The sequence below is a fragment of the Eumetopias jubatus genome, unplaced genomic scaffold, assembly GCF_037043125.1.
Source record: "Eumetopias jubatus isolate StellerSeaLion01/CBP00866 unplaced genomic scaffold, mEumJub1_p1.0 scaffold_8, whole genome shotgun sequence".
NCBI lineage: Eukaryota > Metazoa > Chordata > Mammalia > Carnivora > Otariidae > Eumetopias > Eumetopias jubatus.
Window position 1 is genome coordinate 138,383,373 of NW_028274814.1, and position 25,069 is coordinate 138,408,441.

At 41.4% G+C, this 25,069-nt stretch overlaps 1 protein-coding gene across 1 annotated transcript in view; it reads left to right on the plus strand.

Annotated features, from left to right (window-relative positions):
* ATXN10 (ataxin 10) overlaps positions 1 to 25,069 on the plus strand; it is a 162,574-nt gene that overhangs the window by 44,430 nt on the left and 93,075 nt on the right. The window contains exons 6-7 of the mRNA XM_028115371.2: positions 10,640 to 10,720; positions 17,275 to 17,440. Of these exons, the coding sequence (XP_027971172.1) occupies positions 10,640 to 10,720; positions 17,275 to 17,440 (247 nt within the window). The remainder of the gene's footprint in view (positions 1 to 10,639; positions 10,721 to 17,274; positions 17,441 to 25,069) is intronic.

The following is a 25,069-nucleotide window of genomic DNA, read 5'->3' on the forward strand; positions in this document are numbered from 1 at the left end:
AGCTCAGTATGGAGCCCAGTGGGGACTTAACCTCACAACCTTGAGATCATGACCTGAGCTGAAATCAAGAGTCAGACGCTTAACCGACTGAGCCACCCACGTGCCCCTAATTTTGTTTTATTTTAAACCAGCTTGTCATTCCTGGGGTAAATCCCACCTGCTTACTGTATATAATCTTTATAGGTTGTGGATTTGGCTTGCTCGTGTTTTGTTAGGGACTTCTGTTTCTGTGTTGATAAGGCATATTGGGCTTTAGTTTTCTTTTTCTTGTGATGCCTTTGCCTGGTTTTGGTATCAGGTTAACACTTGTCTCACAGAATGAGTTGAGAGGTGTTCTCTTATGTTTCTGTTTTTTGTTATTTTGGGGAAAAATTTGCAAAGGACTTGTGTTAATTTTTCTTTAAATATTTGGTAGAATTCACCAGTGAAGCCATCTGGTCCTGGGCTTTTTTTTCATTGTGGGAAGTTTTTTGATGACTCATCCAATCTCTGCTTGTTATAGGACTGTTTGGGTGGTTTACTTCTTCTTGGGTCAGTTTCACTAGTTTGTGTCTTTCCGGGAATTTGTCCACTTGGCCCAGGCAGCCTGATATGTTGGCACATAGTTATTCATAGTTATTCATAGTACTCCCTTAGAATCCCTTTTTATTTATATGAGGTTGGTAGGAATGTTTCCTCTTTGTTCCTGATTTTAGTAATTTTAGTCCGTATTTTGGTTGCTGCAGCTTAAGATTTGTCAGAGTTTTGATCTCAGAGAACCAGCTTTTGGTTTCATTGATTTTTTTTTTTCCTTTCCCTGTTCCTTTTCTGTTCTCTATTTCATATATTTCTGCTGTGATCCTTATTTATCCTTCCTTATCAATTTGTGTTTAGTTTGCTCTTTTTTCTAGTTCTTAAGAAACTAGAAGTTTTGGTTATTGATGAAAGGGTTTTTTTATGGAGGTATTTACATCTATAAATTTCTTGGTAAGAGCTGTATCTCATATATTTTTATCTTAATCCGTCTCAAGTTATATCTAATTTCTCTTAAGACTTTTTTCTTTGACCTGTTGGTTATTTAGGAGCTTGTTCACTTTCCCATGTTTGTGTATTTCCTGAATTTCCTTTTGCTATTGAGTTTTAGTTCATTCCATTGTGATCGGAGAACACATTTTATAAAATTCCGTTTTTAATTTTTAAATATATTGAGGCATGTTTTATGGCCAAGCACCTGGTCTGTCATGGAGACTGTTCCATGTGCATTGAGAGTATTGTGGATTCAGGTTTTGGTGCTGTGTAGACGCCTGTTGGGCCTTCTGTTTCTTGTGGTCTTCCGTCCACCTGTTCTGCTCATTACTGGAAGTGGACCGTTTTCTGTTTTCTCCAGTCAGATCTGTTGGGTTTTGCATCTCTTATTTTCAGGCTCTGTGGTCAGGTACGCTTTTATGTTTGTAATTGTTACATCTTGAGGAATTGGCCCTTGCATCATTGTAAATCACCAGAGATGAAGTTGTTCTTCGTTTCGTTGCCCAGTTTTCCTGAGGATCTATTTTTATGCATGCTTTCACGGAGCTGTCAGTGTGTTCGGGGCACAGGTCGTGTCCACGCAGGGAGCTTTGAACTGCTAGTAGTACCACCTGCATTTCCAGGGTGAGGGATCAGCTTTCTCATTTGGGTCTCTTTCAGCCTAAACTTTATTGTTCTGTTGAAATTATACCTAATTTTTAAATTGTTTATTTTTCCAAACATTTATTTGTATTTGAATTACCATGTGCACGCAAACACAAGTTGGTGCATGAAAATAGTATGATATCGTGCTTCACTTAGATTACCTCCCTCCAGATGCTGATGTTTTGTAAACACGATGGATGAATCATTAGCATCTGCTTACTTAGAAAAATTTTCTGTAGCCGAATTCTGTTTCATTTAAGTATCTTAGATCACAGGCGATTTTCTGGCAGCAGTGGAGTAAAGGGCAAAAGATGAAATCCACTTCATAAGAGCTCATGTTAGAGTTCTCAGAGGTCAGCGGTGGAGGTAGGCAGGAAAAAGGATGGGAATTAGTGGTAGTAGCTGATGTCTTCTGCCGCACAACAGTGATGCTTCGATTTGTGTGAGAGGAACTCTGCATTTGCTAAACAAAAATGGGATCCTGAAATACAGGCATACTTCAGAGATGTTGCAGGCTCAGTCCCAGACCACTGCAGTAAAGCAAACACTGGAGTAAAGAGAGTCAAATGAAATTTTTGGTTTCCCAGTGCACGTAAAAGCTACATTCACACTATAGTGTAATTTAGTAAGTGTGCAATAGCATTTTCTCTTACAAAAACAGTGTACGTACCTTAATTTAAAAATACTTTATAGCTGGGGTGCCTGGGTGGCTCAGTCGTTAACTGTCTGCCTTCGGCTCAGGTCATGATCCCAGGGTCCTGGGATCGAGCCCCGCATCGGGCTTCCTGCTCAGTAGGGAGGCCTGCTTCTCCCTCTCCCACTCCCCCTGCTTGTGTTCCCTCTCACTGTGTCTCTCTCTGTCAAATAAATAAATAAAATCTTAAAAAAAAAAATACTTTATTGCTACAAAATGCTAACCCATCAGCTGAGCTTTCAGTGAATGATAATCATTGATCACAGATCATCATAACAAATATAATAATAAAAAAGTTTGAAATGTTGTGAGAATTACCAGAATGTGACCAGAGACATGAGGTGAGCAAATGTTGGAAAACTGGTGCCAAGAGACTTGAAGACACAGGCTTGCCACAGACTTTCAGTTTGTAAAGAATGCATTCTCTGTGAAGCATAGTGCAGTGAGGTGCAGTAACATGAGTTAAACCAGCATCCAGAGGCTTCCAAAAAAATTGTTACTTTTTGCCGTTAAATACGAACCCACCTCTGAAAATTTAGGGAGCACACACTCTTGGCCCTCCCACCTGCTAACATTATGGGATAGCAGATAAAGAGTACAAAACTGGATGGCGTTCGAATTCACGGGTTTGGTGTCTTTTCTTGGAAAGGGACAAATGTAAGGTTTCAGTAACTGGGTTTTTTTGTTTAGGTACACCAGAGACACAGGAAGGTGTGGGCGCACTTGAATTATTAGGATAATGTCCTTCTAAAAATGCTTGCTCCTTTTGTTTGTAGGTGTGAACGATGTTTTCGTGCTCTTAGATAACCCAGGATGAATCCAAGGGTTGGGTTTGGGTGTTTGAATTCATCTCAATCCCACAGCCCAGTAAAGGTGCCTGGGAGATCCTGGCTCCTGTGATATCTTTTTCAGAGATTATAACTCATTGGTGTTCTAGTAGAATTTTCTGCCTTACGTTACTCACATTTGACCTCCTGAAGAGGTTATTTACCTGTCAAACAGGAGACCGTTACTTTTTATAACAGCTCTGTGAGCTTTGTCGAGATTGCGGTAGGAAGCAGCTTTGGGTTGGATTTCCCAGAAATCAGAATAGGAGAGCGGCATTCATTTTCTAGAGTGTGTTTAAATCAGATTCTTCATTTAATTAGTGAAGTGTAAAAGAATTTTCTAGGTTTTCACAGTCACTGCAATCTATTTTATTCGTAAGTGTAGCTTTGACATTGTATGCTTATATGGAAACGGAAATAATAAATGGCTCTCATTTGAAAAAGATTTCCCTAAAACCTTGACTTCAGGAATACCTCCATTTACCAACGATATACTGATCTTTGTATTTTTTTTTTAACGTATGCTCCTTGAAGCTTAGAGATGGCTTTTAGCACCTTCTACATGGCATAGAAACACTGCATTGCAAATGATAATTAACCTGTCTGTAACTGTTCACATGCTTTAACACCAGTGATAAATGAGGAAGACTGAGAGAAAGAAGGAGATGGAAAGACCTTTGTGCATTTTGGGTTGTAGTCAATATGGAAAATGATGTAAAAATGTAGTCAGTGCTTTGGCATCAACAGCTTGATTTGTGAATGTGCGCTTTTCTGTAATCACATTTAAATGATGAATTTCAAGATTGGACTTGGGAGTTTTGCCTCTGACTGCCTGCATGAGTCTATTTTGGCACCAGAAACAGAAAGTAGTAGATGAAGCAAGCAAGCCTGTGACCTTCATGCACACAGAGGGAGAGAATTCAGCATACACCCATGCGCGCGCGCATGTATGTGTATGTGTAATTCAGGACTTAGCAAACGGATCACGTTTCTAGTTTTTTCTTTTTGTAAAAGAAATCTGTTTCTCTGATGCCCCTTCTGCTTTTGCTAGAGTATATTTGTGACCCTCCCCCAAGACCATTTGTTCTATTTTCCATAGAATTTGGAGTGTTATTTGAGTCTTACGGTCTCTAGATATCCTTGTGGCATTTTAGGTTTCAGATTAATGGGACCCCACCTCCCTCACACAGGACTACCACAGAATTTCTGAATTTACAGACATAGTTGTTCTGCAGAAGAATTTAATCACAGATTTAAAGTCTGTAACTTAGAAAACATTGAACGTGATTGGGTCTCTTCGTCTTTGGTTTCCCTTGAGCAGATGTTTGGTAAGAAAGTAAATGCAGTGAATTCTGAGTGAAAGTTGAGAATTTTACTTGTATCTTTAGGCAACATGCTGGGATGGAGAATATATTATATTTAGAAAAACAATCTCAGCAGCTAACACAAACTTACACATAATTGACAGCCATGCAGTTACCACTCTACAGTTGCAAGAAAAAAATCTCCCTCCGGTCGGCATCTCATGCTCATTGCTTTGTGTGTGTATTTACCGTTGGTATTCTCCACTGAATGTTACCCTTTAAGGTGGTGTAGCAAAGAATTCCAGTTGTCCGGATGGATGTCCACACAGAACGCTTTCCTCTGCCTTTTGTGTAGATTGAATGTGAGTGACAGTTATTCTTGCCCTCCAGATACTTAAAGTAAAAACGTACTTACCTCCACTCACTAGTGGACGTTTCTTCTTTGTTGAATGAAGAAAAGAATGGAGGGGGCCGCTGGCTGGCTCAGTTGGTAGAGTGTGCAACTCTTGATCTCGGGGTCGTAGGTTTGAGCCCCACGTTGGGTATGGAGGTTACTTAAAGATAAAACCTTTTAAAGAAAAAAAAGAGTGGAAGAATTTTATCCTTGCTCATTTTGAACGGAAGGTGACATGAAGAACCAGACCCTAAGTTCCCCTGAAACTTCTTTCCAGAAGGGCTGCTTGAGAAAAGGGCAAGCTCTATAAAAGAGGAGCGTTCTGAGAGGAACCATGGAACCGTGGAAGTCAGAGATGGAGCACTCATCTTGACTTTTAGGTAATGGGGGGACGACACTCAACCTCTGTGGGCCTCTCTCTATGTCCTTATTTCTCAAATGAAGGGACTGATTTAGCTTAGACGTTTCCAGGCTTTTGAACTTCACGTCCCATGTGTTTAAAGGCGTACCGAAGCTCACTGGAGTGGTTGGTTTGGCACGAGGAGTGTTGGCTAACAACGCTGTCTGTCTTGCTGTCGCTCTGAGCCTTGAATGGTGGTACTTCTACATAGCATCATGGGAAGATGTCATTCTTGCTCTTGGCTCTGATGGTTTTGCGTTTTTAATTTTGGTTAAGGCGAATGAGCCCGTATTCAGTTCTGGTGACTTTTAAAGCATATGGTTTTGCATTTGACTGGTAACCCAGTGACATATGAGCTTTATGTCATTGCCACCCAGTACTTACCTGAGTAACTCAAAAACTCTGAAAAATGAACAGTCCATCTGTGCCTCTCTGTAGGCACACATCAAAGTTTTTCCTGGGTTGATCTGCTGATCCGAGTTCCCATGTGTATCTCCCTGGTTCGGGGCCTGGCTCACACTGAGGAGCAGTGCCGAAGCAGCTTTGTTGTGACTTATTTCGGGTCTGCCACGAGGACGCTGTGGAGAGGGCTGTCCCGTGTGGCACAGGAGGAGGGACTTTGGGCTCCGTGCAAGGAAAAAATTGCCCTTCTCCTGAGGATCCGATGCCCTTTTATCTTGGAGAACTCCTAAGGTAGAAACCACTCCTACTCTGCACAGGCTTGTAGGAAACTCAGAAAACTTACAAATGCTCACTTTAACCATAAACTAATTAAGTCACTGATCACGGATTGAGTGTTTGAAGTGTGCCAGGTACTGTTCGTGGCACTGGAGATTGAAAATTCAGACATTACGTTTTGGTGAGAGACAGATCATGAACCACCCCCCGCCCAATGTATAATGTGCCAGATGAATGCTTTGAAGAAAAACACACACCATGTTTTATGTACTAAGCTGTTCCTTAGATGGTGCTTGGCTCACAGTAAACAGGATACAGTATTTGCTATTTTATTAGTAGTAATTTAAATACGTCTGCCCAGAAATAGCTTCCGGTAAGATGAAACATATCCGAGTTCTCCACTGAGTTGCCAGGGCCACCAGATGATGTCCCACCCAGAGACGATCCTACTTTCACTCCTTAGCAGGATGTCTATGAAGCAGAAATAAACTTGAGAGGAATTTTCCAGGATATGCTTAAAAGACATATTTAATTCTTTGATAGATAATACATTCATATGGTTCAAGTATCAGAAAGCTTAGTTTCCTTCCCAGCCACCCCCTAGTTCCTCCAGCCCTGTCCCCTAAGCAGGTGAACTGCTTGCTTGCTTCTCAACACACTGTTGAGCCTCTTGCTTTTTAAAAAAATTTATATGTGTATGTATATATGTATTTAAAAGATTTTATTTATTTATTTATTTATTTAGAGTGAGTGTGTGAGCAGGGGGAGGGGTAGAGGGAGAAGGAAAGAGAATCTCAAGCAGACTCCACGACGAGCATTGAGCCCAGTGTGGGTTTCGATCCCAGGACCCTGAGACCATGACCTGAGCCAAAACCAAGAGTCAGAGGCTCAACTGACTGAGTCACCCACATGCCCCTGAGCCTCTTGCTTTTTTAGCCAAATAGTGTATTTTCGAGATCTTTCCATATAAGTATATAAAGAACTTTCTCTTTATCTTCTGCTGTGTGAATATACTGTGATTTATTTAATCAGTTCCTTATTGGTGAACATTTAGGTTCCCCGTGTTCCATAACTACGGAATGTGGCAGGGAATAGCCTTGTTCATACGTATGTCATATTGCACGTGGGCAGGTATGATTGTCCGATAACTCGTAAGTGCAATCACTAGGTCAAAGGAACATGCTTTTTTATATTCTAACAAATACTGCTGAGTAGTCCTTCATAGCTTTTGTGTCAATATATAGTCTTCTTGGCCATTGCAGAGGACCTGGTTTCCTCTGTTATTGCTAATAGAGTGTGCTGTCAGAGTGTCGGATTTTTATTTTTATTTTTATGTACATTCTCATTTTCTTGACCCATTTTTCCATTTGGATGTCAGTCTTATCAATATGTAGGAATATTTTCTAAATTGGGGCCAGTAGTCCTTTGTGTGAAATAAAATGCAAATATTTTTTTCTCACTTCTTTGTCTTTGGACTTTGCACGTGGCTTTTTTTTGTATATAAAAATTTTTGATGTTTTCGCAGATGAAATTGTCAGTCCTTTTTATGTCCTGTAGATTTTTGGGAATAGCTATAAAGATCTTTGTTCTACTGAGGTTTTTGTCCAGGATTGTATCATTTCATTTTTGAGGTTTAGGTGTTTGATCTGCTTGCGCTTTTCTCTTGGTATAAAGGTCAGAGTGTGGATCCACTTTCCTTTCTGCTCTAGATGCTGCTGATGGTCACAGCGGCCGAGCACCAGAGTGGCTGGGACCCGTCTCTCCTCTGCCCTTCCCCATCGCTTTCACCCTTGCCACCCCACGTACCTGGAAACCTTTTCAACTCAGGTTCCACCTCTTGCTTCCTTCTGAGTGTGTCTCCGTCTGCTATTAGGCCTTAAGGATTTTATAAACGTACTGATCAAGTCACATTTATCACACACGCAGTAGAATATTTTGTTTGTTTAAGAGGAAATTCGCCAAAGTGCCTTTTATTTCCACAACCTGATTCATTTGGGCCTGTTTGTTGTCTGAAAACTGTTGTTTCATATATTTTGCCTGCTTTCGTAGCTGTTTGAGGTAAGAGGGTAAGTTGTTAGTCCATTATGCCTGGAATTGGAAGTAATAGTTGGGAGGTTTTCACACTCACTTTTCAGCCATTGAATGTCAGTGTAGAGGTAGATGATCTCAGAACCATCTTTACTGAGTGATGTTGTAGGAGCATTATCTCTGCACTTGCAGAATCCACTTTCTTTTCAGCTGCATGTGTAATGTTTACCAAGATCGACCATAATCTGGGCTATAAAAAGTCTCAGTAAATATACAAAAAGGATTGAGAACCTACAGAGTGTGTGGTCTCTGACTACAATGACCTTACATTAGAGAACCATAATCAGATGATACTGAGAAAAATTCCAAGTTTTTGGAAATTAGCTCATCTAAAGAATCAGTTTGTCAAAGAAGAAATCATAGGGCAAATTAGACAGTCTTTTGAACTGAAGGATAATGAAAATACAGAATTTGTGGGATAAAGTTAAAGCAGTGCTTGGAGGGAAATGTATAGCTTTAAAAGTTTCTACCAGAAAAGAAGAAAGATCTAAAAGCAGTGACCTCCATGAAGGTTCTACTTTGTGAAGGTAGACAACAGCACAGAACAACCTAAGTAAGCAGAAAGAAGCAATTGAGATGAGATCAGGGCTGAAAACAGTGACCCACGAAACAGAAATTAATAGAAAAAATTAACCAAGGCTAGATTGGTTCTTTAAGAAGATCAACAAAAATTGATCAAAAAGAAAGAGGACACTGGCTGGTGTCATGAAGGAGGGCATGGTCGTCCTGGAGCCTTGGCTGAGGGATGGGAGGGCCCACAGCTGGGGGCCAGTTGCAGTCCAGGATGGAAGCTTTTGGTCCTGAATCCCTCTTTAAACCCTCCTCGCGTTTGCCTGGGTCTAGTTCCCTGAGTGTGCTGATAGCCTGTTTTTCCATGTCCCCCTTCAATGAGGGACTCACAGAACACCTCCTTTGGCCTTCTGAGCGTCCTGCCTTGGCCCTCTGGTTAGATCAACTTCATTATTTCTCTACTCCATAAAGTTTATGTGTGTTGCCCCTGAGACATTTTTGTCTAATTCTCTGTGTGTGGGCTTTTCTCCACTGTTAGCATTTTGGAATATGGATTGTGATCTAGCTCCTGCCACAGTTTTGGAATATTGTGGGTTTTTTAAAAAATACTTTTTATTTATTATTATTATTATTTGTTTGTTTTTTGGGTGATCAAGCGAGCATGGCGGGGAGGGGCAGAGAGAGAGAGAATCTTAAGCAGGCTCCACGCCCAGTGCGGAGCCTGATGCAGGGCTCCATCTCACCACCCTGAGATCATGACCTGAGTGGAAAGAGTCTGATGCTCAACCAACTGAGCCACCCTGGAACATTGCGTTTTTTCTTCTGGGAAAATGTTTTGAGCTCCAGAAAGCTAAATCATGAATGAGCTTTAGGATCACTTTTATGTACCTGGCTTAAAATGCGTTAATTTCTGTTGTTGCAGTTTAATGACCTACCTAAACTGGCATGAGAACTGTTTGAGAATTTTCTATGTATACATTATTACTAGAAATATCTTATATCAAAGTGCTGAGGCGCCTGGGTGGCTCAGTCGTTGGGCATCTGCCTTTCGACTCAGGTCATGATCCCAGGGTCCTGGGATTGGGCCCCACATCGGGCTCCCTGCTCGGCGGGAGGCCTGCTTCTCCCTCTCCCACTTCCCCTGCTTGTGTTCCCTCTCTCGCTTTCTCTGTCAGATGAATAAATAAAATCTTAAAAAAAAAAAAAGTGCTGATCAGTTATTTTGAGGGCTGTGGAAGAAATAGAACACGTTTAGTTTTTGTTTTTATATGAGTGACAGTGTGTTGTGGTAGTTAATATGGTTCATTTGGTTATCAAACTGAAACACTTTCATTATATTTTTTGTTAAGTGGTTAAATAAACTGTGTTCATAAATATATTTAATGCTTTACAGTCTTATGCTATAACCTTGGTTATAAACGGTATATTCTTTAGTTCTTAAGCCTGCAGATGCCCTCTGGCCAATATGATTCAGAATTAATTAATAATACTGTTCAGTCTTTTTAGTTGTCACAGTGGTACTTTAAAGAAATACGCTTATAATCTTTGCCTCAGGGTTTCCATAAGTTGATCTTTGAGTTTAGATGAGTGCATTGCTTGACAATGAGGATGTTTTCTTGGTAACTTGAGAGCTCTTACAGACAAGGTAATCAAGCCAGCGTGCATTACCAGGTTGTTGGCATACGTTTAAATAAAATGTGTGACATGTCGTCCATTTCTCCAGTTAATTTTAGCACTTAACCTTCTGAGTAAGACACTTTAATACGGTTTCTGTTTATACCTGAACTTGTAGCTAAATTTCATTTTATAGTTAAAGTGGAACTTAGATAAGACCTATAGTTGAATACATTTGAATCATTTCAGTAAATATTTCCAAAGTAAAATTGGAGAAACCTATTTTGAGGGTTTTTATTTTCTTTTAGCCACTAATGGAAAAATAGTATGTGAACCTCTTAAAACATTTTAAGATTACAGCACATCAAAAGTTCAATAAAAAGAAGTACTTTTCTGTGTACAATGCCCATAAAGTATATAAGGCCATGTCCATTTTACTACGTTTCTAGTAACCACACTTTCTCCTCCTTTTTTTCTTAGCTTCTTGATTATTACAGACCACTTTCTGAAGAGCCCGGAATTGGTGAAAGCGATGTATGCCAAAATGAGCAATCAAGAAAGGTAACCCCAAAAACCAGTGTGGTTTTGAGTATTTAGCATTCCATACAGAGTATCCTGTACACATGACTGAGAAACTATGTGGTTTCTTAGTTGGCACAAAATTTCTAAATACATGTTTCTGTGTCAGTAATGGTTTTAAATTGGTTGGTTAACATTACAGCTTAGCCACAACAGGCGATGATTTACGTGGGGCTGCGCGATCCAGGTTGGTGCCATTATTCAGTAAAGGCAAACTCAGAAACGTTAAGAACAAAATGTTATGCCTGTCCTTTGATTGCAGTTGTGTATTTGAAATGTGCTTCTGTGTTCACATCACTGGTGTAATGATTTGGGACATACTCCACTCACGTGTAGTTTTCCCATAGGTATTTCAGACAAAGACTGGGTACCCGTCCGTGATCTCCCTGCTATTGTAGTGGGAAGAGCAGTGCCCTCGGAGCATGGAGACCATGGCTCCCTGCCTCCTTGTGATGGTAATTCTTTCTGTGACCGTAGCCAGGCCTTTTACTGTGTTTGGATTCAGTTTCTCGGCCTGTAAGATTAGAGGATGGAATGACATGATTCACAGTGCTCTGGATGACTCCCATAGCTCATGTGTTCCCTAGCCTTATTGGGAATGTTGCCTTAGGAAAAATAAAACTTCGAAATTACGGCTCTAATGATCAAAAACTTTAAAAAATGTTAATCTTTTGATTGTAGTCACAATTTTTATAATTGCTGTGGTTTTGAAATTCTTACTATCTATGTGATTTCCAAATAATTAAGCTTTTACACTCCTTTGTAGTCTCGTTAAGTGGGATTTCTTCTTTGAGAGCTTAACGAAAAGGAAAGTTCGTGCTTTTAAAGTCAGTTTAAATGCCATGTTTATAAAGCCAGTGGGCCCTCCCCATATGCATACTTCTGTTGGAGAAAAAGAATTATTTGTAGCTTTTTGACCTAAAATAAGTGAGGTGTAGAGCAGTGCTATCACTTGGGAAGCTGCTTTGCAGTAAGGAATACCCGAACGCAAGGAGAATGATACACGGTTGAGTTGTATTTTTAATACTCAGTTTTACATTTTCCATATTCCTGTCAAAGGATCTGTTTTTGAACTGCTCTGTCATGTGACCAAATGAAGATGCCAGACTAAACATTTTCTATTTTTAATTATAAAGACGTTGTAGCCACTGCTCCCCTTCGTGCAGTGTCTGTTCACGTGCCACGGCCCCTCTTGACTTTTCTTCCTGAGGAGAAGTGTTTTTGTTTCTTCGCGTCATTTGTCACGCATCGTATTGTGTTGCACACCTGCATGGTGCTGTGTGACCCTGCCGTTGGGCTGTTGGCCCTGCGAGGGCACGGGTTCCATCTTTTTCTTCCGGGGTGGCCATGTTCCCAGATGGTGCTTGGCACGTCAGGGTGCCAGAAAAAGTTGTTTAGATGAAAACATGAGGAAGTAAATGAATTTTCTTACTCATGAAAAGGTCTGTCCAGTTAGTACACTGACTCCTGGAATGCCATCTACTGAGGTGGAAACCTCAGAGCCCTCAGGTCCCCTTCTGCTGGCTGAGTCACAGGCAGCGCCTTTCTGTGGGCACCGCCTCGTGTGTCCTCAGTGGTGTGGCATGCGAGGCCTTTACCATGCAGCTTCATCTCCAGCCCCTTTCCCCCGCTCTCGGTTACCACATTATGGCGACACAGAACTTCTGTCAGTTCTCGAGGCCTTGCCTGTAATTTCATGCTTTTGCGGATGTCATTTTCTCTGCTTGGAGCGTCCTGGCCACTCACTGCCTCTCCTTCTGGTGAATGTACAGCTGACCCTTGAGCAACACGGGTGTGAACTGCGCAGGTCCACTTATATGCAGATTTTTAAAATAAGTACAGTCCTGTAAATATATTTTCTCTTCCTTCTGATTTTCTTTTTTTAAAGATTTTATTTATTTATTTTATTTTAGAGAGAGCGCCCGTGTGTGTGTGAGCAGGGGTGGGGGAGAGGGAGAGGGAGAGGGAGAGAGAACCTCAAGTAGACTCTGCACTGAGCACGGAGCCCAGCGCAGGGCTCGATCTCATATCCCTGAGATCATGACCTGAGGTGAAACCAAGAGTCAGACGTTTAACTGACTGAGCCACCCAGGCGCCCTTTTTTCTTATGATTTTCTTAATGACATTTTCTTCTCTCTAGTTTACTTTATTGTAAAAACACAGTATATAATACATACAACATACAAAATACATGTTAATCAACTGACATTACCGTAAGGCTTCTGGTCAACAGTCGGCTATTAGTAGTTACGTTTTTGGGGAGCCAAAAGTGATAACATGGATTTTTGACTGACCCTGTGGTGTTCAGGGGTCAGCTGTACGCTCATGCTTTTAGGCCCTTGTCAGAGCTTGTGTGAGGTTTTTGTGGTGACTGACTCAAACAATTGGCTGGGGGGCCTGACGAGTTCAGTGCTGATGGTGTGTGGCGGGGGGAGGACCCAGGGAGGAAGGGAAAGGGGTCTTGGCAGGAGCACTCAGTCTGCGGTCAAGTAGAGCTCTTGGGTTCCCTGTTGACTCCTTTTCAGGCAGTTATGGGTAATTCTGTGTTCACAGTTGTGAGTTTGCAGATTAATAGGATTGAAAAGATTAGAGTTTTTCTCAACAGGGATGTGTAATGAATTAACTTCTTTTCTATGCACCTGGAATGGTGCTGCGTGCCTTGTTTTTGAGAACTGAGAACATTCTCTGTGTTCACTGTGGTTCAGATGAGGAACTTCACTAGAGACCCCTGTGGAGACACTGTGGTGCTTTTGGGAACACACATCAGAATCGCCTGAGGAATGCCCAGGCTGTGGCCCCACCTGCTGAGTTAGAATGTCCAGTTGGGTTAGGGGCTGCCAGGTTTACACATTTGAGGGTCAGTCAGTAAAACAGGTAGTGGCAGTCCCCGGGGCATCACAGGGACAGTGTGGGTGGCTCCGGAGGGAAAGTGCTTGGAATGTCACCACTCATCGACTCCAGACTACTCGGTGAGAAGTTTAGGATTATAAGTCAAAATCAGTTCACATGGTTGACTCAGAGAAATGAGAGTCTGCATTTATAGGATTTTCTGGTCCTCCTTCCCAATGAATTGCAGTATTACTAGATTAAACCTAGCTGCTCTTGGAAAACGCTTGGGTGGTTCTCAGGCTTATAATCTGTACAGCAGAGTAGTGAACAGCAGAGGTGGTTCTGTGGCTCATGGCTTTGGGTAAGTTACCTGTACTTGTGGAACTCTGGTCCATCTGTAGAACAAGGATAAGAACAGTAGCCGCCCCATGAAATTGCCGTAACTGATTGAAATTTATGAGGAGGCTGTGCCTGGCACGGGATTATCACTCAGTGAATGAGTTGCTAGTTCTGCCTCTGTGCTTCTGCTGCTGGTCCTCCCCCCTCCATCACCACCGCTGCTGTTAGTCCTGCCGCTCTGCCACCTTGTCTCTTCCTCCAGGTGGCATCTTATAGCCGTTTCATTTCATCCTCTAGAGACCCTGGGAAATGGGTGTTATTCTTGCCATCTGCCCCACTGGGACCTGCGGTTTTGTAGGTTCGGGTGTTTGCCCCGGGTTACAGAGGTAGCTGGGGGAGTGTTTGAACTCAGTCTGTCGGATGCCAAAATCAGTTATCTTCTTCCCCACAACACAAGAATTTCTTATCTCTGTGACTTACTAAAGGACTAGTGAGATTAATTCAGCCATAGCTTTGTGCCTGTATCTCGGTTAGCTTGTTCAGGTTAATGAAAGGTTTGGCCTTTGTGGGCACATCATTCAACAAATTGTATATGTGGAGGAGTCCAAATGTAAATTCATGGTTTGTTGGAGCTCTCAGTCCTGAAATTTGAATTACATTTTATTTCTAGAATTAGTATTATTTCATACCCCGCTCATAAAATTCGCTCACTCACGTGTCCCCCATCCTCCTGCGCCCCTCGCTCCAGTCCTCTCATAACAAACTTCCCATTTCAGGACGGCACAGGCGTGGCTATTAAAATTGTAGCCTGCATCATTAATTTAAGCATAACTTTCAAATAAAAATTTTGCTATAGAATTTTCCCTTAAAATTCTTCACATGTATATATATTGCCTTTTTTTTTTCTTTATGAAACAGGAATCCTCATTTTGAGGACAGACTGTGTAACTATTTAATCAGAAGTGGATCAGAAAGATTGTGAATGACAGCCGGTGGTTGAGGGAGAAAATCCTAGAAGCTCGAATCTGAATTGAGGGTTGTGTCTGGTAGCCTAAGGCAGACCTGAGGATTCCGGGGTTTAAGGATGCAGGACTTTTACACCAATGTGTGACTGTAGACAGCTAGTCCCGGACCTCTTCAACTAGGTCTCTTGCTTTTTCATCCTTCACTTCTGGGTGAATAAATACGTGAGTGAATAGCACTTGTATTCTGTTACCTTTTCAAGGAAGGATTTAGTGCGGTTCCCACACAGCTGCAAGAAGTAAGACATTCCACATCATGTCCCATTTTCCTGGATTCTGCAGGACATTTCAACTTTCAACACACATACGGTTCCTGGCTTGGAAAGGGAGGCGGCCAATGTAATGCGCCATTAAAATAAATGAATCTGAAAACAGTTTCCTACTGGAGTGGTGTGTCCCGCACCTGACTCCTGTATTTGACCAGAAGGATGGTTTTTGATGGTGGCTCTAAGTAGAGGGTGTTGGAGAGTTCGATGGGGACTCGGGTTGGGACGGCCCCAGATTGTTGGACCCACTCCCTAATAATGGGAGCCCCCAAACGTTTTTATGGACAGAGAACACAATAGAAGTAGGAGCACTTAATGAGGTCTAGTTTATTCTCAGGTGATATTTAAACTTGATTTGTATTTTTAGATTTCGAACATTCATTTTTTATTTTTTCCTTAAGTTGACTTACTCCTTCTCTGCTCAGCCGTCCCGTGGTACAGTCACGCGGTAGAGTGGAGAGGTGAGGCTCCTGAGCAGGGAGAAGTCTGAGGGGCGGGTGGCCTGTGGTGAGCTTGTAAGGAAGGCTGCGTCTGTGCTGACCATGTCTATCAGCTCCAGCTTCCAGGCCTCCCTCAGAGTGTCCCCTGGGACTCCAGGGCCTTCCCGCTGCTGCTAGACAAGCTTGGGTACCATGCTGGGCCTACCTTTTCTGTCTTGGACCTCACGCAACTCCTTCACGATCTCTTCTTTCTCTTCGCCCTGTTGAGTAATAGTCCACAAGGTGCTGAATTCCCTAAAACCAGAGCTCATGACTTCTCATACCCAGCAATCGTTGCCACACTATTCCAATTTAAAAGGAGTATTTTTAAAGCAGACATTTGGGTTCCTTAGGTGGCCTCCTCCCTAGCATTCCCGGAAGGTTGTCCTGCCTGGCTTTATGGCCTGAGAGGACCCCGTTCATTTTTAAAGTTTCTGTGTGAATAAGGGAAAACAAAAACATCCTAATGCTGAACTATTTGTTGTTCTTTTGTGCTCAGTTGAGACAAATATTTGTTTTATTTTGGGTTAATGATTGCTCTAAGAAATTGGAGGCTTTTAGGAATTTTGAAAACCAGTAAAGTCTGTGTGTGATTTTTCCAGACTGATGATCTTTTTCATCATTTTGCAAAACTACGGGAAGAGTTTGGTATAGTTTTATTTCGTACTTGAACCTTGTAGCAGTAAACAAATTCTTCGTTTGTTTGTTCGGTAAGAAATGTTCCGTGCCTACTGTACATGTATTTTCCCCATTTGCTTAGCTAGCATCCGTGTCCTTTCTGGTTTGGAAATAAATGAGAGTTATGCATTTAGTCCCATGTCACAGTGTGATTTTGGGAAACATCCTGCTTGGTTTATGCTGGATAGACTACCCTGTATAGGATTCATTTTTTTGGTCAGAGAAGGAAAGAGCTTGTTGAATAGAAATACTTATGGGATCGTTTAAGTGTTGATGTAAAATGGCATGGGTTTGGTCTTCAGATTTATGTTTTTATGAACTAAAATAACGAAACAAGCAAAGCCAGCCTTTACAAGAAGGACAGTAAAGTGAGGAGCTGAGGCCTGTGGCCCAGGAGTGAGAGGTGGAATCCTGTGCATGGATCCCGACATGGCACGTCTGAGTGGCGTGAGTCAGGTGAGTCAGGTGAGTCAGCCTCACTGAGCCGTATTTGCCGAGCGTAGCCCAGGCCAGTGACAGTAGCTGTCTCTCAGAGATCGTGCGTGTAGAAGGTTCGTTAGCTCAGTAGTGGGCTGTGAATAAATGTTATTAGCCCACTGAACCTCGCTTTTGTTGTCATTGTGCATGTGTTAGAAAACCTAATCCGACAGCATTTCTGAAATATTGAATTAAGGGCTTACAGGAATGCATATAGAAAGGGTGCTGGTTTCTGTAGTCAGGTCACATCAAAGAAATCAAGATTTTAAAAAATAGGTAATTGATGAAGAGTCATACTATTCACACAAAATATTTCCCTAGCTAGACATTATGAACAAAGTAAGAAATTTAAAAATAAAAATGTTCTCTTAAAATGCTCTCAATATTTTTAGCATTGTACAATTTCAGTATTACATATTCATGTAAAACTCTTGTACATTTTACAGAGTTACATTGCTAGACCTCATAATTGCAAAATTAGTGGGGGATGAGCCACTGACCAAGGATGACATCCCTGTGTTTTTGAGCCATGCTGAGCTGATTGCAAGCACTTTTGTGGATCAGTGCAAGATGGTGCTCAAATTGACCTCCGAGCAGCATGCAGACGATGAGGTAAGAGGACAGATTTCAGAATCTTGGATGGGAGAGAACAGGGAGATTTTCTAAGCCAGCTAGGCCCTCTCTGAGAATTCTTTTTTAAAACTTTAAAAAATACTGCATAAGTAATGAGTGGACTGCTGTGGACTGAATGTTTGTGTCCCCTTCCCTCCAAATCCATATGTTGCAAACCTGATGGCCAAGGTGATGGTCCTAGGAGGCTGGGCCTGTGGGAGGTGAGTAGGTCTTGAGGGTAGAGCCCCCAGTATTGGGATTAGTGCTCTTACAAAGAGACCCTGCAGGGATCCCTTGCCCTGTCTACCGCGTGAGGACACAGCGAGAGGTCGGCCATCTGCAGCCTGGAAGAGGGCCTTCATCAGAACCCAGCCGTCCTGATCATGGACTTCCAGCCTCCACAACTATGAGACATCAGTGTCTGGTTGTTTCCAAGCCACCCAGTCTGTGGTATTCTGTTACAGCGACCCAGATGGACGAGGGCAGTTAAGGAAAACAAGGGAAAACAGTGCCCTCATTCCTACCATCCAGAGTTAATGACTTGAAAACAGATTCTAGTTAACATATTTTTCTAGGCAGATAACATCAAACATATGCGTGCATCCATGCACACACACACACACAAACATATATATTTTAAAAATGAGATCATGCTGTGCTGTTTGTAAGTTTCTCTTTTTTTTTTCTCCTGAATGTAAGTTTTATGAGGGTAGAAGTTTTGACTGTTATGTTCATAGTACTGTGCACACAGTAGGCACTTAGTATTTGCGGAATGAATAAACAGTACATTGTCAGTGTCTTTTAAAAAGTCAGTGTAGCATTAGAAGTGACGAATTTGCCATAATGTATTTGTCCAGCTGTTAGTTGGACATTCTGGTTGTTCTTACCTGTTTTCTGTAGTTAGTGCTGTGGCACATGTCCTTGCAATTCCGTCTTTGTACCTTTCCCTGCTGTTAACCCAGGAGTGGAATTGCTGGGTGTTAGGGTACATCCAGTTTTGTGGTTTGTTTGTTTTTTTTTTTTTCTTTTTTAAGATTTATTTATTTGAGAGACAGAGAGAGTGCACACACTTGAGATGAGGGAGGAGCAGATGGAGAGGAAGAGACAGAATCTCAAGCAGACTCCCCGCTGAACACGGAGCCTGATGCTGGGCTTGATCTCAGGACCCTGAGGTCATGACCTGAGCCAGAATCTAGAGTCGGACGCTTAACTGACTGAGCCACCCAGGAGCCCCGGGGTATATCCAGTTTTAAAGCTTATATTTCTAAATTGCCTTCCAGAACGTTCGTTTCTTCTGTCATTATAAGACATTCCCGATCATACACCATCCTGGCTAGCTTCTTCAAGTAATTTTTTCGTTTTACTTTCCTTGAGGCCGCCCTGGATTATTCCAGTCTTTACTAAGGGGATGGAAGCATTGATACATCCTACACACTTGAGAACTTCTCTTTATTTTTGTCTGTCCCATCTTCCTTCCCTTCTCTCTTAAAGTTAGAATGGTTCTTTCTCTGGAATACTACTCAGCAGTAGAAAGGAATGGGTTCATGATAAAACAGCAGAGACGAATCCCAAACATACGCCTGAAAGTAGCCAGACTAGAGAATGTATCTTATGATTCCATCTTTGAAATTCTGTAGAAGGTGAAACTTACTGATACAAACAAAGCAGATCAGATGTCACCTGGGGCTGGAGGGGAAGGGGTGGATTTGATTGTGAAGGATATGAGGGTACATTTTGGGTAAAAGAAATGCGGTACATGGCTGCATACCTTGACAGAACTCTGTACGGTACACTCAAGGTGGATGTATTTTATTGCATGTCAGCTGTAGCGCAGTAACACTGATAGGAACATTTCTGTGCTGATGGGAGTGGTGGGTGGAGAGCGACTCCTGTGGGCAGAGAGGTGGGGATAGCTGGGAGGGGCTGCCCTTCCCCGGGACCATCCACTCTCGGCGGGTCCATTCTCATTTCCTGCATCTTGTGTGTGTGACGCCATGAACCTGTTAACTCCCTCTGTAAATGCAGGCCGTGGTTATGACTCTTCCACCGTGACAGTAGATTTCCTTCTCTGTGACTACACCTTTTTTCCAGGTTGCTTTGCTAAGGATGTTCTGTGTCCTACAGACCATGTTGGGTCTCGATGACAGAGCTGATAGTTTAGTCCTCATTTCTGTGGTAGGAGAGGCCAGGTCTTGACTCAGTGATACCTTTCTTTTCTGGAGATAGATTTGCCTCTGTTTCCAGCAGGAGGAGCAGTGAGCTGTGCTTCAAAAAAGTAAAAATTAATTCTCTAGGAGACAGAAAAGGAGGTAAAACTTAGTACTTGTTAAACCACAGCTTTAAGCTTTTTCAAGGCACTGGCATTTATAGTATAGATGACTTCAGTATTATAATAAGAAATTACCTGATGGAACTTTTTATATTGAGGAAAATTTATATTTTTCTTTCAAGCATTTTTTTTCTCTAAAAGGGGAATAATTACTATATATTAATAAATAGAAATTTGTAGATAGTTTTCTTTTGAAAAGCCCAAATCGTTCACCGTTTTTTTATTTTTTTATTTTTTTATTATTTTTTTTTATTTATTTATTCATGAGAGACAGAGGGGGAGAGAGAGAAAGAGAGAAGCAGAGGGAGAAGCAGGCTCCCAAGGAGCAGGGAGCCCGATGTGGGACTCGATCCCAGGACCCCGGGATCATGACCTGAGCCGAAGGCAGACGCTTAACCATCTGAGCCACCCAGGCGCCCTCACCGTTTTTTTAAATTTTATTTTATTATGTTATGCTAGTCACCATTCATTGCATCATTAGTTTTTGATGTAGTGTTCCTTGATTCATTGTTCACTTTTTAAAAAAATTGATCAGGTGCTTGGGTGGCTCAGTTGGTTAGGCGTCTGCCTTGGGCTCGGGTCATGGTCCTGGGGTCCTGGGATCAGACCCCGTGTCAGACTCCCTGCTTGGTCTAGAGTCTGCTTCTCTCTCTCTCCCTCTGAGCCTCCCCCCTGCTCGTGCTCTCGCTCTTGCTCGCTCTCTCACTCTCTCTCAAATGAATAAAAAAGTCTTTAAAAAAATTGATCTATAAAGTCGTGACTTGTGCATATTGGTGTATATGTGTTCTCCTTTAAGTTAGACATTTTTTTTAAAAAGCTACAGTAGTTTTTAAGAAGACCTCTAACCCCAATATTTAATATACCATATACCCAGTGGTATACTGCAGCCAGGCAATACGACTTCTGAGAGTCACTTGTTAAAATATTCAGATATCCATGAGCTGACTGTTGAATTCTTGGTAGCTTGAAATCGGCCATGGTGGAAGTATTTCTACCATGGAAATCAGCAAAGGCCGCAGATCAGGGCTCTCTGCTCCTCCCTCCTTTTGCATCTCCCCACAGCTAGCAGACCAGCAAACCTCTGCGTTTACCCAGTTGTGATATTCTTAGGACAAGATATCCAGTGAGGGTCTCATAATGTTGTGACCAAAATATTGGAGTGAAAATTGTCGTCTTGGGGTCATCTATTGTGTATTTGTGTAATTGTTGGGCTTTAAAGTCCTGAGGCTTTTTTTTTTCCATGTCTTCCTTAATAGAAACAGTCTGAGGATCTCACATTAACATACGTGTTTCTGTCTTCGGTATTTTTTGTATACGTGTCTCCAGTTTCTGAGAACCTTTTCGTCGGTGCTAATGTGCAATTTATCCCGTAGGACTTAGAGTTCAGTTCAGCTTTATCTCGAGCCTTAGTCTTGTTGCTTGTAGGGAGCCTGGCCTTTCCTCTGGAAGTTAAGTAAATTCTTTTTGGTTTTGTATATTCTCGTATTCATCTGTTACGAGAATTATCCTCAGCTGGTGGGTTTTTCGTTGTTTTATTCCTTGCGTTCCCCAACTTACGTTATAATATCTGTTAATATAGTAGGTATTTAATAAATACTTGTGGAATAAGAAATGGTAATCTTTCATTCCACAGATTGATAAGGGATTAAATATTTGTATTGTGCAAATAATATTTGCTTATTAAATAAAAAAAAAATTCACACTGAAGTCAGTGAAACAGTGAAACAGAAGTCCCGCCCAGCCCCTGTCTGTTTTCTCTGGACATATCATCATATACTTTTTTCTTCTCTTCTCAGAGATTTTTGTAAGTATACACCTGTTTTTTGTTTGTTTCTTCTTCTTTTTTTTTAAACAATACTACTTTTTTTAATTCTTCAACTTCTTTTTTCACTTAGCCTGAAGTGTCTTATACATCTTTCCATTTAACACATTATGTGCCTTCATCTCCTTCTTCCTCACAGTTGAGCAGAATTCCACTAGACAGAGGAGATGGAATTTCCTCATTTGTTCTCTGTCGACGTACACTTTAGTTGCTTCCAGGGTTTTCCTCAAACCTTTACAGATAATGCTGTAGCGTGGATATCTTTGCAATTTTGGACAGGTAAATCTGGAATTGTAAATTTCCGGATTTTGAATCGCTGAGTCAGAGAGTCTGTTTATTTAAAATGTTTAGAAATACTTCTAAATGCCGCACGAAAAGAACATGGGAGTATATGGGTTTACAGCCTTTCACTAATCTGATTTAATGCCCATTTCTCTGTAACTGTTTTCAGTGTCCAGCATGTTAATTTGTTTTTCATATTAGGTTACCTTTTAAAATACAGTTATTAATGAGCATTTTCAGAAGATTAGTGTTTCTGTCTTATATACAGGAAACTTCCCCCCCCATAGTTAATTTTTTGTTTGAATTTATTTATGGTATTCTCACCCTTTTAGAAGTTTGTATTTTTGTTTTTAATCTAGTTAGGCTTGCCAGTTTTATCCTTATGGTTTCTGAAGTTTCTTACATATTTAGTAAAACCATCTCCACTTAGATTGTGGAAATATGCACCTGTGTGTTCTAGTTCTTTCAGTATTTGGTCCACATTTTTAACTGAATTTGTTTTTTGAGCAAGGAGGGAAGTACAGATCCAGATTATGTCTTTTGATGATCCAAGATTCTATAATCTTTGGTAAAAGACCACTTGGGTTTGAATCCTGATTTCCTCTATTACTGGTGTGTGCTCTTGGAAAAGGTACTTATTTTCTCTCCCCCAGTTTCTCTGCCTGGAAAATGAATAGTATTTTGACGTAAGCATTTACTACACTGATCAGTACATAGTTAGTGCTCCCTAAATGTTAGCTGTTAATTGTTGTGTCAATACTATTTAGTGAATGATCTCATCCTTTCCACTATTTTTAATGCTACCTTTGTCATATATTACATTCTTGTATATTTTTGGATCCATTTCTGTGTTTCTGACGTTTTACAGAGAGAGCCAGTGAGATACTAACAGCTGTCAAAGAATTCAGAGAGCCACGTGTTTATACACGATGAAGGAATGCTGGAGTGATCTGACCCATAGATGCAAACAGTGGTCTATGCACAAGGCAGTAATTTAATTGCATTCCAGCCAGACCCAAGTAATCTAGGTTTCTGTGGACAAGAGTCATTTGCACTATTATCACTTTTCTACAACTTAGAATATTGTAAAATAGTTGAAAGACACTAAAGGGTAAAGTTAACCCAGACAGATGATCTACACAGGAGACTAATCCCCCCCCCCCACCCTGCCTTCTGCCCACTGCAGAGGCTTATTCCTTTGATGTGCCTGTGTCTTGTTTTCCCCAGTGCCCAATTTCATGACTGTAGTTGTATAATACTTACAGATACTAGAAGGGCATCTCAAGTATTCCTCTTAGTTTTTAAGAGAACCATTTTCCTGGCTTTTTTTTTTCCATTATTGCTTTCCAGATGCTCCTTAGAAACACATTATTAATAAAAGGATTCTAATGATTAAAATTGGGAATGTGTTAGGTGGAGCTAGATTAGTTTTCTTTTTGGGTTTATTTCAGTTGACATCATAGAATTTAGGAGCTGGAAAGAAACAGCTACACGATTTCTTCCAACCCTCTAATTTTATTCTTATCTTCTTATCATGGAAGATTTCAAACAGACTAAGCGACAAAAGCATCCTGAGCCCCATCACCCACATCAGCAGCACTCTGTTCATTACTGCTCTTGTTTCATCCATGATCCTGACTTGATCTTGCGGCAGCAGCCCTGGATTGAAGCAAAATTCCGACATGTCTCATCAGTGCATTATTTTATACGTATCTTTAAGAGACGAGTCACACCCAAGTCAACTACAGTTAGCACACCTAAAAAATTAGCAGTATAGGGCGCCTGGGTGGCTCAGTTGGTTAAGCGACTGCCTTCGGCTCAGGCCATGAACCTGGAGTCCCGGGATCAAGTCCCGCATCGGGCTCCCTGCTCGGCGGGGAGTCTGCTTCTCCCTCTGACCCTCTGCCCTCTCGTGCGCTCTATCTCTCTCTTTCTCTCTCTCTCAAATAAATAAATAAATAAATAAATCTTTAAAAAAAATTAGCAGTATAATTATAATATCAAGTAAACAATACTCAGATTTTTTCCCCATTATCTAATAATTTTGTTCAAGTTTATTTCTTCAAATCAGGATACAAACCAAGGCCCTACACTGCAATCCGTTGTTGTATCTCAAATATCCATGAATGTGTATGTTTCCCTTTCTTGCCCCCTTCTCTTCTTTTTTTCCGCCTTTTTTTCTTTTGCTAGTTCTTCACTGAGGAAACTGGGTTGTTTACCTGTGGGGTTGTCTACAGTTTGGACTATGATTTTATCTTCATGGTGGTGTCTAGCATATTCGTCTTGTCCTTGCCTTCCTGTGACTGATAATTAATTCCAGAGAGCTATTCAGATTTGGGTTAAGTTTTTATGTCTTTTTTTCCCAGTAATATTTTATTGTTGATGATATGTGCTTTGATCAAGAGGCACATAATGTCTGGTTGTCTCTTTTGTGATGTTAGCTGTTGTAAATGATTGTTACCTGGGTCCATTCATTCTTTGGGGGTCTCGAAATGGTGGTATTTTGACTCTTATCATTTAGAAACTTCTCCTAATCAACTGTTAGGTTATACAAGGTACATTTTGGTTACCAGTATTCAAAGTTATGAATTGGTTTTGTGGCATCCTCAGTGAGTTGTTTCGTTTTGATTTCATCACTTGTGATGTCATAGTTTTAAAACCACCTGATTTCTTTCTCTCTCCTTTTTTTTTTAAAGATTTATTTATTTATTTTAGAGAAGGAGCAGGAGCAAGAGAGAGAGAGAGAGGAAGCAGACTCTCTGCTGACCATGGAGCCTGACGAGGGGCTTGATCCCAGGACCCTGAGATCATGACCTGAGCCAAAACCAAGAGTCGGACGCTTAACTGACCTAGCCACCCAGGCGCTCCCTAATACTTGATTTATTTTTAATCCATTTTAGCTGTCATTCTCCCTAGTTTTCTTTTTTTTTTAAGATTTTATTTATTCATTTGAGACACACAGAGAGAGAGAGAGAGAGAGAGAGAATGAGCAGGGAGAGAGGCAGAGGGAGAGAGGAGAAGCAGGCTCCCCACTGAGCCAAGAGCCCGATGTGGGGCTTGATCCCAGGACCCTGGGATCATGACCTGAGCCGAAGGCAGACGCTTAACCATCTGAGCCATCCAGGTGCCCCTCTCCCTAGTTTTCTAATGTGCCATTGCTGGCCAGTGAGAGCCTTCTCAGGTTGCTTCTGATTCC